At 44.6% G+C, this 13,961-nt stretch overlaps 2 protein-coding genes across 3 annotated transcripts in view; one reads left to right on the forward strand and one right to left on the reverse strand.

Moving 5' to 3' along the window:
- Positions 1-843: 843 nt before the first annotated feature.
- pgap6 (post-glycosylphosphatidylinositol attachment to proteins 6) lies at positions 844-8,180 on the forward strand. 2 transcript variants are annotated; one of them, XM_053615706.1, is made up of 13 exons: positions 844-988; positions 1,297-1,474; positions 1,941-2,151; positions 2,450-2,574; positions 2,831-3,099; positions 4,034-4,323; positions 4,481-4,574; positions 4,703-4,820; positions 5,087-5,238; positions 5,334-5,512; positions 5,683-5,829; positions 5,953-6,069; positions 6,163-8,180. In XM_053615706.1, the coding sequence occupies exons 1-13, from the start codon at positions 925-927 to the stop codon at positions 6,454-6,456; spliced, it is 2,238 nt and encodes a 745-aa protein (XP_053471681.1). In that variant the 5' UTR covers positions 844-924; the 3' UTR covers positions 6,457-8,180. The 2 variants fall into 2 exon arrangements, with proteins under 2 accessions (XP_053471681.1, XP_053471682.1); XM_053615707.1 differs by having other exon boundaries at positions 5,099-5,238.
- Positions 8,181-8,503: 323 nt separating this feature from the next.
- The window catches only part of rgs11 (regulator of G protein signaling 11), a 10,676-nt gene continuing 5,218 nt past the window's right edge, over positions 8,504-13,961 (reverse strand). The window contains exons 9-17 of the mRNA XM_053615709.1: positions 12,543-12,611; positions 11,575-11,598; positions 11,392-11,456; positions 11,093-11,206; positions 10,714-10,829; positions 10,402-10,489; positions 9,720-9,858; positions 9,525-9,607; positions 8,504-9,361 (exon numbers count right to left, since the gene is read on the reverse strand). Coding sequence (XP_053471684.1) covers positions 9,253-9,361; positions 9,525-9,607; positions 9,720-9,858; positions 10,402-10,489; positions 10,714-10,829; positions 11,093-11,206; positions 11,392-11,456; positions 11,575-11,598; positions 12,543-12,611 — 807 coding nt within the window. The 3' untranslated portion in view covers positions 8,504-9,252. The remainder of the gene's footprint in view (positions 9,362-9,524; positions 9,608-9,719; positions 9,859-10,401; positions 10,490-10,713; positions 10,830-11,092; positions 11,207-11,391; positions 11,457-11,574; positions 11,599-12,542; positions 12,612-13,961) is intronic.

Below are 13,961 nucleotides of genomic sequence, written 5' to 3' on the forward strand. Positions count from 1 at the left end.
GTGGAACACCAAATTTTACCTCAGTATGCGTGGAGAAGTCTCCATTTACATCTACGAACTGATAACGATCGGTCAGATAAGACCTGAGCCAGGAGAGGACTGTGAGGTGGGAATACACCCTGCAGCCACCCCAACTCTGACCTTAAACCAGATCTCAAAAGATTACTCCTAAGACAATGAATATCTTGTTAATGTTGTAATGTGGCCATTTATTTTGCACAAAAGACCAATTAGATTTTCTGCTAATAAAGTTTAGCTCTCTATGCACAATTATGTGACGTCATTCATTAGTAATGCACCAATTAATACTGTGCTACTTTATGCAAACGCTAATCACTTAGAAAGCCTATTATTTATTCAGAAACGCTCGAAACAGCTCTCTGGCGACATCTGCTGGCCAAACACCTGTACATACCCTGAATATATGAAACAAACAAAAACAACAACAACAAAAAAAACACCTACACCTCACACGTTTTAGTACAGGATCGTTTCTGTAGTAACAGCTCATTCAAATATAGTGTACAGAGAAATTTCTTTACCAGTTCTTCTTTGTAAATGTAGAAAGTAGAGATCCTACTAGAAAGAATGTGGAAATGAACAACAGAAGAATAACTGTTCTCTGAATTCTTACACACACACACACACACACACACACACACACTCACATCATAAAAAAGTAAAAAGTATCATTATCAGGGTAATATCTATGGAGTATTTGATTTTGTTATTAAGAGTCAAATCAATCTGTTCAGTAGCCTACTTAAACTCAGTGGCCAATCACAGCGCAAGCAGTTGGGCGAGGGCGTGGCTATGCCGGTGAGGAAACAGACGGAACCCGGAAGTACGCCGCAGCAGTGTTCATGGCAGCAGTCGCCTTCGACACTGTTCAAAACAAACATGTGATTTATTTCAGTTTGTAAAATGGCAGGGATTTTATTTAGGTGCCTTTTTCTGTTTCACGCGGTGGTTTGCGGTTTCGCTGACGGTGAGTTAGTGACATATTCAGCTTTATTTTAGTGTTACAATGTTTGCGGGTGTTAGCGAGTCTTAGGAGTTTATTTGTAAACAATGCTCGTGTAGTTTATTACTATAATGTTTATATTCTGGAAAGATGGAGCACTTTACAGGATTGTTACAGAATCTCTAACAGGGTGAAGTTTAGTATTAATACAATTATAAAATAAAAGCAAATTGACGTGAATGGACATGAATGAAAAATAAAAGAATGACTTTTGTTGTTGTTTTTGTTTTTGTTTGTGAATGCCGCCCCGTGACGTCACTTCCCCTCCGCAGATGTCAGCTACGTCAGCGGGTTTTATTCCAACACGCCTCAGAGGTTGTCCATGTACAGCTGGTTCGGGAACGCGCGCCTGTTCCGGTTCCGAGTTCCGGAAGGGGCGGAGCTTGTGCGCTGGTCGCTTATAGTGATGCGCGGTTCCGGGTTCAGCTGCGGAGACCAGAACATCTCAGTGTGAGCCACACAAACTCCTCCTTCACACACCTTCAACACAACAGTTACAACTTTCACACACTCGTGTGTTCAGTGATTCAGACGATGATCTGGTGATTGGTGTTGTTTAAAAATAACGAATAATGAATTAAGATAGAATAAATAAACAAATAAATAGAGAAGTATTATCGCAAAAAAGTACGATAAAATATTACGTAAAATTAAATAAATACGACTCGCCAATCTTTATCGCTTAAAAATATGCAGTCGTTAACGCCCCCCCCCCCCCCACCGATCTGAAGTGATTGACAGTTGTGTAAGTGAACGCTCCGATATTATCTCAATCCTGACTGGAAGCTCCACCCCCTTCTTCCGTCTCACGTTAGTAATCGTATATCACGTTTGTGATATAGTAAGCTCAAAAACACTGAGTGTGTGTTTATATATGTCTAAATATGTTTGTTCTGTTTGATAAATACTCTAACAGGCACTTTCGGGCCGGAGCTCCGCCCGTCATCAACCCCATTAACACGGCGTTCCCGAACTCCACGGCCTTCTCTCTGGCCTATAACCTGAGCGTGAGTGTGAGTCAGGGTCAGACCGCCAGCGTCACGCTGTTTAACGTCACGCAGCCTGAAGCTGGAGACTGGTTCATCGCCGCGCATCTACCTAAAGACGATGGCAAGATACAACAACAGGTACAGCACTCGCTCAGCGTCTCCAGTGTCGGCGCTTTGTAAGAGTCCGAGGTAAAGCCGTAACTTTACTCAGTATATAGTGATTACTGGCAAATTTGTTTGCTGTAGTGTAAGAGAACTGCTTCTGACACTGGAGACTCCTTCCATAAACATCTCCTTACTGTAAGAGAACTCTACTGTTTATTATAGAGCTGTTACTATGGAAACGATAAGGTATTAGAAGGAGCGCGTTAATGTAAACCTGCGCTACAGTCAGAGCTGCTGTTGTAGAGAGTTAATGAACGGAGGTGTTGTGCAGGGGCTGCCGTCGTGTTCGTATTCCTTACAGCCGCAGATGTACGTGAGGAGAGCCGTGGACACGCCCATCCTGCAGACCAACATTCCACTCGCTCAGACACTCACTCAGCAACACGCTCAGTTCAGGTGTGTGTGTGTGTGTGTGTGTGTGTGTGTGTGTGTGTGAAATATTCATCTGATCTCCGAGGCATGTGTACACGTAACAGTGATCTGTTTGTGTGTGAGCTAAGTATAGAATTCTAGAAAAAATTTAAACTGTGGAGTAAACGAGGAAATGAGACGTTGCCATGGTGACGAGAGATGTCATGGTGTTTGAGAGATATATCACGAACACAGAACTGTATTATCTTATTAAATATTTCTGTCTAATCTGCCGCTGCAGGGTTTTTGTTCCTGAGTTCTCCTCCAAGCTGGACGTCTTTATCCAGTCGTGCTCTGTACAGACTGTTCCCGTGACCAATTGCTCGCTGTCAATCACGTTAGGCTCCGCCTCTTTGGGCCAGAGCTCAGCGATTACGGCGAACTGCTCCGGGAACGAGCCGTGCTCTGCTTCTCTCTCCGATCCGCCGTGGAACACCTGGGTGAGGGTTTCGGTGGAAATCAGCCCAGCGAACGTGACGACGACTTTCAGCATCTCGGCAAACTATACAGGTCTGTCCGCATAACTCCGTGGAGATTACGGTCACATGACCAGGACGTGGGCGTTTCCTCCTCACTGTCGATTCTGAATAAAGCGTGAAACAGCTCAGGATGCAGGTTTGATCTGTGTGAATGTAGTCCTGCAGTCAGTTGAATTCAAGAGAGCTTTTTTTATTAGATGACTGTGTAGAGGACAGTACTGAGGGATGTGCCCGGCTGAACAGATTCAGGAGTGTAGGAGACGTGTACTGACACCAACATCAGCAGAGAACAAGGAGAAACCCAGTACTCAGACAGATTAAGTCATAAAGGTGCGTTCACACATGGCGATTTTATCGCTGCAGGTCTCCGGTCACTGTACTGTGAAGTCGCAGGCATGTAGGCGTTCCTACTACCGGTTGCCATAGTAACTTGGGTGGCGCAACTAACATTCCACTTTTGACAGCAAACCAGTTTTCTTGCTGCAAATCTGAAACATTCTGGAGGGAGAGCGATCTTTAAATAAAATTCACCACCAGTGTGTATGTGCATCATATCCTACGAGATGAAGGAGAAGCAGTGTGTGCGCCGGCATTTAAACCCGCTAAGATCCTAAGCTAAGCTAACCCGCTACAGCCGCAACGGCGCGGCTTCTGCTAGCGAGGACGGGAGGCTACGGATCACGTGCGCTTTACCGTCTTCACTCCTATTGGTAGCTGCCACACCGAGTCGCTCCAAATGTCAGTCGCTGGACACGCCCACATCTAGTCGCCAGGGAATGGTCTCCGGTTGCTTTGTCGCCGCAAGTCTCTGTATGTGTGAATAATCCACCTCGAGCCTCTGAGTTCTGTCAGTTTAGTAAAATATGGGATTTTGTATATTTAAAAAAAAAAAAAGAACTCATTTCTCTCTCTGGCTCTCTCTCTTTCTGTCTCTCTCTCTCTCTCCCTCTCTCTCTCTCTAACAGCTGGCTGTAAACCCTCGAGCGTCCCTGGAGGTGTGAACGTCTCCTTTCCCCTGAGCAGCTCGTCTCTCATCTCGTCCCCCAAAAACTCCTCCGGTGGCGTCTCTCTCTACTCTAACAGCTGCATCCAGACCCCAGCTGTGTTACGGGAGGCGCAGGACGTCTTTTCAGTTCAGTTCACCATCGCTAACGGCAGCGTAACCGCTCTGTCCCGTCTCCCCACCCTGCTGACCCTGGAGCTGGACTCTGCAGACAGCGGGGGGGTGCTAATCCTCCAGCTCCACCTCAACACGGTGTGTGTGTGTGTGTGTGTGTGTGTGTGTGTGTGTGTGTGTGTGTGGATTGGGACTATTGGGGTGGATTTTCCCTGCAGGTAGATGATCGGGGAAACCGCTTATAGGGAGAAATGTCTCAGAGGGAAGTAGTGAATGAGACACTTTTATATTCTAGACCTCCGTGATTGGTCCATTAGACAGTGTGAGGGCGTGTCTAACACCTTCTGCTCCTGTTCTTCAACTCAACACCACCAAGTCATGTGATGCAGGTGTGTTACCACATCAACACACACACACACACAGTGACCACATGGACATGTAAAAGACTTTTTAAGTAAAAACCACGGAGTGTTTACATTTTAAGTGTGTGTGTGTGTGTGTGTGTGTGTGTGTGTAGCTTTCATGAAGGGGTATCCACTCCGAGTGAACAGTAATGAAACGAAGGCGTTGTTGAGGATTCCCTTTCCTAAAGCAGTGACCTGGTACCTCAGTCTGCAGAGCATCTGTAATAACAGGTACACACACACACACACACACACACACACACACATATATTGGATGGAATTCCCGAAATGGTTTTGATTGCCAGAAGAACTTCCGTACTGTCTTTACTGATAATAAGTGATCCTGTATATTTACACCACTGCTCTGCTGAGTTCTGGACTCTGATTGGTCAGAAAGTGGTGATTTAATTCTCTATAACAGTAGCACTGACCGTAGCGCAGCTTTATATTAAGGCGCTCGCTCCGATGCGTTATCGTTTCCATAGTAACGGTAGTAGTGGTGTTTTCAGTGTTGTGTGCAGTAACGTCTCGGCCGTGGTGAGCGTGTCGGCGAGTGTGAGCGCGTGTGTAGATGACTGCGGTCCGTACGGAGACTGCAGGCTGCTGCGCACACAGAGCTACCTGTACGCTGCCTGTGTGTGTAAAGCAGGTGAGTCACACACACACACACACACACACACACACACGTAATGTGATGTAAAGTTTTGTACTCATTTATAATACTCTGTGTGTGTGTGAGACCAGGTTGGTTGGGATGGAGCTGCTCAGACGGATCGAGCGCTCTGTCGTTCTCTCGGCAGTTAGCCGCCGTGCTCCTGCTGACGCTCAGTAACCTGCTCTTCCTCCCTCCCATCGTGGTGGCGCTGTACCGCGGCTACCACGCCGAGGCCACCGTCTACCTCTTCACCATGTTCTTCTCCACCGTGCGTATCGTATCGTCCTCGCGCTCCACACCTGCATCTGATCGCCTCCACCTCAATACAAACCGAATGACTGTTTTATTACGTGTGAAAGAGAACGAGAACGTTAATTGTATGTGAGAGAGATATAACATCTTCGTGTGTGTTGTTGCTGCTTCTGTGTGTGTGTGTAGTTTTATCATGCGTGTGATCAGCCCGGCGTGACGGTGCTCTGCATCATGGACTACGACACGCTGCAGTTCTGTGACTTCCTGGGCTCGGTGGTGGCCGTGTGGGTGACCATCGTCTGCATGGCGCGACTGCAGTACACGCTTAAATACGTAGGCGTGTTTAATAAACTCAGACGTGTGTGTTACACGTCATATTCCTGGATTTAAACCCAGCGCTGCTGGAAAATACGTTTACGTCATGGTAAAAAATTTCCCTTCTGTCCTATCCTCCAGGTCTTCTTCTTGGGTGGGACACTCTTTATTGCCATGGCGATGCAGCTGGACCGCAGAGGCTTGTGGAACCTTCTAGGTCCTGTGCTGTTTGCATTAGTGATCATGCTGAGCGCCTGGGTAAGAGTCGAGCCCGAGTCTGCTGGTGTTCAGAAGTCAGTGCTAGTGCTGCCGTGATGATCTTATCCACATCATGATGATTATCTGTTACAGATTTACCGTGGCGTAAAGCGTCGTCAGTGTTATCCGCCCTCCTGGAAGCGCTGGGTTTTCTTCCTGATCCCCGGCATCGTATCGGCGCTCATCGGGTTGTGCGTGTACGCCTTCGCTCAGACCGACAGTAACTACTACTACACACACTCTATCTGGCACGTCATGGTGGCCACCAGCGTGGTGTTCCTCCTGCCGTCGCGCGAGAAGAACACGCCGCCCTGGGGCTGGCCACACAAACTCTGTGGATATAAACTGTGTCTGAATCAGAAGGAAGAGCTTCACACCATCTCCTAAACACACACACACACACACACACACACACACACACACGTGTAATGTGCAACGCAACAGCGAATCAGAACGCACATTAGACTGTGGAACACAACATGACCTGAGAACAGAAAGGGGCGGTCCTTACAGACAATCACGTGCTCGTTGCTGATTGGACACGGTGTATCACATGACCCTCACAAGATAAAAGAGTGCCACTTTTTCAGTCTGTTACCTAGTTACTGACGAGGACTTCTGATTTCCACTCGACTCACGTTCACGTGTGTAAAGTAAACCAATAAATAAAAACGTTATTTATTTAAGTGTCAAATAAATGAAAGAAAGCGTACATTCGTTTTTACTGGCAAAGGTACGACTGGTCCGTCGTGCTCTTAAACCCCACGCGTTAACTTCCAGGAAACAGTACAAGGTTTAAAGGAATGTAGTATGAACGCACTAAACGCAGCAGTAGAGTCGTTTAGGCTTGTTCAGAGCTGTGAAACATTCTCCAGCCAATCAGCAGCGAGCATGCGATGTGGAGTAAGGACCGCCCCTTTCCGTGTCCATTTCATGTCGATGTGTTTGTGATTGTTGTTGTTTTTGGTATGGTGTAATACAGGAAAGGTGTGACGTCACAACTCCCAGTCTACTCCCAGTCTACTCCCAGTCTACTCCCAGTCTACTCCCAGTCTACTTCCAGTCTACTCCCAGTTTAATCCCAGTCTACTCCCAGTCTACTCCCAGTCTACTCCCAGTCTATTCCCAGTCTATTCCCAGTCTACTCCCAGTCTACTCCCAGTCTACTCCCAGTCTACTCCCAGTCTACTTCCAGTCTACTCCCAGTTTAATCCCAGTCTACTCCCAGTCTACTCCCAGTCTACTCCCAGTCTACTCCCAGTCTACTCCCAGTCTACTCCCAGTTTAATCCCAGTCTACTCCCAGTCTACTCCCAGTCTATTCCCAGTCTATTCCCAGTCTACTCCCAGTTTACTCCCAGTCTACTCCCAGTCTACTCCCAGTCTACTCCCAGTCTCAGACACACGGCCAGTAGCACTTCATTCTCTTCTTTATTACAGTGATACCTTTACTGTGGCCAGTGTGAATATAATTATATACACTACACACTAATACATGTGTGATATCTATTCAGGATCGGGATTAAATCAGGAGAAACACGATGCAGCTTTATTCCCCCTTTTTCTTAAATAAATAAATAAATAAAAACGGAAAAATACTGGATAATGCACTTTTATAAATTGCACATACATTTTTGGTTGTGTGTGTATTTGCTTAGACAGTGAGACTGTGTGTGTGTGTGTGTGTGTGTGTGTGTGTGTGTGTGTGTGTGTGTGTGTGTGTGTGTGAGAGAGAGACCTTTATTCTTTGGTTTTCTTGATTCTTTTATGGTATTTATGGTTATGAACCTGGTGTTAAGGCATATGGACTATTATGGATGATGGACCTCTTCAGCACTTCATTGCAGTTTTACGTGTGTGTGTGTGTGTGTGTGCGTGTGTGTGTGTTCACACTCAAATGTTGCGATGGTAAGAACGTACCTATGTGACTGTGTGACGATTGAACAGTGGCCAGTAAGAGCCCGGGTTCTGCAGAGGGGAATATAATGTGATTTCAGTGTGAATGAAAAATGTTTGATTAATAAAATAAATTGTACTTTTTTGTTAATTAGTTTGTCATTTGCTTTGTAAGCAAACTCTGATCTAGTCCTAATAAAGTGATTATTAATTACGTACTGTAAAAGTCCTTTCTCATCCTAAGAATTCTGATACCTGAAGATATGTTGTGGTTATAAATGAAACCCGTGTAAGGAACCGGGCTCGTGGGTGTTCCGGGTCGTTCTTACAGAACCGCGAGCGGTGGTGTTTCTGGCGTCTGTATCCGCAGAGGAGACGTGAAGGAGGTCAGAACCCAGTTAGTGTTTTGTTGCACACGGTTCGAATGAAGGCCAAAATATCCGAGGGTCAGAAGGTCTCCTGAGTCGTTTTCTTATCGATTGCGTTCCTTTTTTTCCGCCAGCGTCTGAATATTTCATAAAGAAGACGAGCGGGAAACGTGAGCTGATTGTGATTGTGCTTTATTCTGCGATTTATGAAGAGAGAAGTTCAGAAAAACACAACAACACTGAGACTGTGGAAATAATGTAGAGGTGATGTATGATTAGGACACATTTACAGCAGAAACTACGGATAGTGTACTGCGCTAATGTGTGTGTGTGTGAGTACTGGCGTGTTAATGTGTGTGTGTGTGTGTGTGTGTGTGTGGGTGTGTGTTAGTGCCGTTCGAGCTGCAGGACTCCAGTCCAGTCTTGAGATGGATTTGATCTGGGCGTGTGGTCTTTTCTGTTCTGATGAAGACGTGATTCCGGGTCAGTGATTGGAGCTGGAGTAACGGTGTCGAGTCGTTCGGACTGGAGTCTGACTCGGTCTCGGCTAGTCCGGGTCTTGAACCTGACTACAGCTCTGTAGTTAAACGTATGAAGTGACTCATACACATACAGAAGCTTTATTACCGATTTACCTTCACGTCTCCTCAACACACTACTTCCTCAGTGCTCACGTCATGAAGAATCAGTGAGATTAGATTAGATTAGATTAGATTAGATAAAAACTCTTATTCATGTATTTAGTGTGAACTAAACGACAGAGTAATACACTGATAAATAATAAAGAATGATGAATAATATATCATGTGAGAAAAATCTTATAAACTGAGATTAGAAATGTGATTTAGTGCATATTATTAGTTATTGCTATATTTTAAGTGTGTGTGTGTGTGTGTGTGTGTGTGTGTGTGTGTGTGTGATTAAATCTGTGAAGCAGTTCCAGCGTTGGTCTTCCCATTTTCATCTCCTGTTTGTACCAGAGCTGGTGCGTAGCTTGAATTTCGCTGACGACGCATACACGGAAACACACTGCACACACACACACACACACACACACACACACACACGCACACACACACACACACACACGCACACACAGGGTGTCAGTGGATTCTTTGTTTGAGACTAATGTTAAATATTTGAGGTTTGTGTGTGTGTGTGTGTGTGTGTGTGTGTGTGTGTGTGTTTATACCTCTTCTTTGTTTCCTGGGGTACTACAGCTTTCGCTAACAAGCTCTTGTACTGTTCAGACTTTATGTAGCGACTGTATGAGTCCTGCACACACACACACACACACACACACAGTACAGAGTTATCCTCATCATTGCTGTGAATATTGAGTGTGTTGTGGTGTTTAATGTTGTGTGTATCTCTGCTTGTGTAAAACCTTCTTCATGAGGACGTAGATGTGCATCTGTGCGCTGTCGAAGACGAAGCGATTCGGGTTCTTCATTCCCTCCAGAGTGACGGCCATCGTATTACCGTCGATGTTGACCGAGTGTGCGGCTCCGGGAGCGAGGTACTGCCTGTAGAAACACACACACACACACACACACACACACACACACGACAGTCCACCAACAACATCACAGACGATATCACTTTCAGGATGAACACACTCTGGGGTGAAAATAACAAAAAGTCTTCAGTGGGCGGCGTGTGGAGACTTTGTGTTTTATATATGTGTATACGTAAATTTTCATTTGCTTTAGTAACTTCAGTCACATATTTCAATTTTAATCATTTTATAATCATCAAATTTAAATACTTTGTTATTCAGAACATATCGAATAAATGGAGTAGAATTCTGAAAAAGAATGATGACTAACCCCGCCCACTCCTGAAGGCTATTCAGACTAACCCCGCCCAATGCTCAATGATATTCGAACTAACCCTGCCCACTTCTGAAGGATACTCGGATTAACCCCGCCCACTCCACTCCTGAAAGCTAGGCCAGAGTTGAGCCCGTCAGTTCAGCAGCTCCGTGTCCACATTCAGCTTGATTATATCTGTGTGTGTGTGTGTGTGTGTGTGTGTGTGTGTGTGTGATCTGTGTGAGGAAGTCCTACGTGTAAATCTCATCCACTTTCTCTGGGATTTTGGAAGTGTCTCCGTGTCGCAGGTCCTCACACGCCTGCCAGAAGCACAGATTCTCCGCTGAGGGAAAGGGGGAGAGAGAGAGAGAGAGAGAGAGAGAGAGAGAGAGAGAGAGAGAGAGGGGGAAAATTGAGGGAGGAGAGATGAAGGAATAAACAAGAAGTGAAATGTTGAAAACATCTACAAAGATTAAAAAAAAAACTGATTTTGACCAAATTAAGATTTTCTTTTCCTCTGTGTGTGTGTGTGTGTGTGTGTGTGTGTGTGTGTGTGTACATGTGTACCACTGAACTCTTTCTCCAGGTAAGTGAGGAATTCTTTTCTGCCCATCGGGTCGTTCAGCAGCTCCATGAAGCTAAAGCTCCAACGCTCCACACGGAGTTTTGTCGGCATGGCAACCCTGCGTAATGAAATCATGTGTTGATATGTAAAGGGTTCTTATAAACACATTATAAACACATTATAAACACATTATAAACACATTATAAACTATAAAACAGATGAAGCCTCCACACCAGCAGGGGGCGGTGTTTACTGAACAACAACTCACTACAGCTCTTCTGTTCAGGGTTTTCTTTCACCTGAAAAGAAAGTCTCACTAATACACTTAATAATGTGTGTGTGTGTGTGTGTGTGTGTGTGTGTGTGTGTGTGTAGACTCACATGTCTGAGTTGATATTCCACAACATGATGTCGTCTGTGATCCAGGGGTTGCTGGGAAGGCAGCCTTGCATAATGGGGTCATGGTTCAGGTACTGGGCACTGTACTTAACAAAACTGTACACACACACACACACACACACACACACACACACACACACGACTTATGCTCTATTCTATTCTACATAAAAGATCCATTAGTCGTAGATGGAATAAAAGAAGACGGCAAGCACGGGCTATAAAACAGTAATGGACACACACACACACACACACACACACACACACACAGAAAACTGGAATACCTTTCCAGACAAACAGAGGACTTCATTCGGTTCCTTCTTCCCAGGTTTTTCCTGATTTGCTCAATCTGAGGCCATCACACACACACACACACACACACGCAGGATAACATTCCTGTAATGGAGCAGTACACTGTATATGCGATACTGTGAGTGTGAGGAGAACAGAGATGAGAAAGCAGTTACCTCTCTCCTGTAGAATTCAGCGTTCTGTTCTGAAATGTACAGATAGATAAATATTGTTTGTTTTATAAAGTAATTTATACTGAAAATAATTCTGCGATAAAGATTCGAATATAAAATACTAAGATTTTATCCAAGAACCCTTTTACATTTCATTTTAGTTTCAGTACAACTTTACAGAGTGGATACTTACTCCATTAAAGACGTAAGCAGGTGAGAGAGAGAGAGAGAGAGAGTCGTCCATGTTAGTTGAGAGTTTAGCTAATAAAGTTGTTGTTAAGTTGTTTAGTATATTTTGGTCTTCAGTTCTCGAGGCGACGAGAGATATAAGTGAGAATATTGTCTCTATATGAAATGTACTACCGTTAGTATAAAATATGAATCCTGGTTTATAATATTACACTTAGACATATTCATCAGCTGGATTGTCTTCTTTACGCTGTGCTGGATGCAGCTGCCGACATCGTGTGCGAATGTTTTTGTGTCTAAACTGAACTAAGATTTATGAAAGTGTTTCTTTTTATGTTCACACCACATTTACGTTAAGCCACGCCCACACAACTCCATAAAAGGCAAAAAAAAAGAAGAGCTTAAGAGGATAAATATGCAGTTAAGCGGTGAAAGAGCGCCCCCTATGCGTGGCGTGCGTCTACCACGTCTGGAATTTCATGAATTATGATCTGTGAATGAATTCCTTCGTATCCGCATTCCTTCGTTTTAATAAACAGTTTGTGAAAACGGTAAAGAACACGTCGTTCCTCTCGAGAACCTTAGAACCAGGCATGCTCGGTGTGATAAGGTTCTGTTCCGTTCATTCTTAATCCAGCTAGAACCTTAGCCTAGCGCACTGAGCTCCTGCGTTCTCTAATGATCTACAGCTTCGGCACAGATGCTGAAAAACACCTGGCTGTGTCAGAACGATCCACACATACAGTAGATCAGATCACGGTGCGAAGCTTTTCCTCACTCACCAGTTGTACTTTCGTGTTAGCAGCGTTCCGTCTCTCAGGACCGAACTCCAGAATATCCATAGCACCTGGCTGAATATATAAAGAACATTCTGTGTTACAGCATATATACGGATATAAACCTCGTGAAACGCCTATAGAAACAGCTCGTTCACAAGGAATCTGCAATCGTTGACGTGATCGTTGTTGGATTCACTTACTTTTGTCAGGAGATGAACACACACACACACACACACACACACACACACACACACACACACATACACTTTATGTGAAGGAATGGCCTCTAAATCCACCAGATTTTAGCTCCAGTTCTGAGACTATTCTCTCTCTCTCTCACACACACACACACACACACACACACACACACAGGATATCGCAGTAATGGAATCCTCTTAAGGTTTGGAGCAGAAGATGGATCCATTAAAGAGAAAGCCCTGGTCATATGACCTTGCCAACACACACACACACACACACACACACACACACAATATTCCCAAACCCGAGTTTCTTCCCCTCTCACTCTTCCGTCCTTCATTCTCACGCTGCATTAAACTCTTTCTCTCTGCTCTCTGCTTTTCTCTTTCCCTCAATCCCTTAATCCCAACCCCTGATCTTTTTTTTTTTTTTTTTTTAAGTAAAAGTGGAACTGAGGCTTTTATCCGTCTGATTAAATATTTCAGAGGTTAAAAGCTGTGTTTAAATGTAAGAGCATGTGCAGGATTTTTCTGTACAGACAGTGCTGCAAAATGTTATCCTTCATGCACTCTACATTTGTACATGTGAAAAAGAGCCTGAGCAACACGGTCATAAATAACCGAGACGCTTCTGTCCTGAAGATTAAAACTTCACCAGGTCATCACACACATGAATTAATAATGTTTCAGAACGAGCGCTTTAATATGAACCTGCGCTACTGTCAGAGCTGCTGTCAGAGAAAACTAATCAACACCTTCTGACCAATCACAGTCCAGAATTCTACAGGGAACTCATTGGCCAGTTAGTATGTAGCTAATGGACCCGTAGCTAGATGAACTGTTAGAAGACGATAAACGTGGCAAAGAATCTGTTGAAGAATCGGACGCTAACGTGTGACGGAACCATCAGCCGTATTATATTCCTGTAATGTTCAGTTCAAGCACTCTTCTGTCTCTAAACAACACGTTCATCTGAGTTATAAATTAACTGATCAGTTCAACTGCGTGCTCTGTTCCTGAGCAACGCTTATATACGCTTCTGCAGAGAAGGAGACATTCGGACGCCTCGCAGGGAAACGAGAGGGAAGAGGAACTCTGGAGAGCGTCTCAGATGTCTGGAATACAATACAGCAACAGAACGACTGCTTTATATAGAGTTATAGAGCTTTCATAATATACAGAGTGTATACTGAATACACTCATAGTGTGTACAGAGTGTGTGTAC

The sequence above is a fragment of the Ictalurus furcatus genome, chromosome 26 (genome assembly GCF_023375685.1).
Source record: "Ictalurus furcatus strain D&B chromosome 26, Billie_1.0, whole genome shotgun sequence".
In the NCBI taxonomy this organism is placed as follows: Eukaryota; Metazoa; Chordata; class Actinopteri; order Siluriformes; family Ictaluridae; genus Ictalurus; species Ictalurus furcatus.

What these genes read in the sequence shown, in the direction of transcription:
- pgap6 (XM_053615706.1), top strand. Translation starts at nt 925, where the DNA reads ATGGCAGGGATTTTATTTAGGTGCCTTTTTCTGTTTCACGCGGTGGTT. An exon ending in GGAGACCAGAACATCTCAGT is followed by an intron (nt 1,475 to 1,940) that starts GTGAGCCACACA and finishes ATACTCTAACAG; the next exon opens with GCACTTTCGGGCCGGAGCTC. An exon ending in CATCTCGGCAAACTATACAG is followed by an intron (nt 3,100 to 4,033) that starts GTCTGTCCGCAT and finishes TCTCTCTAACAG; the next exon opens with CTGGCTGTAAACCCTCGAGC.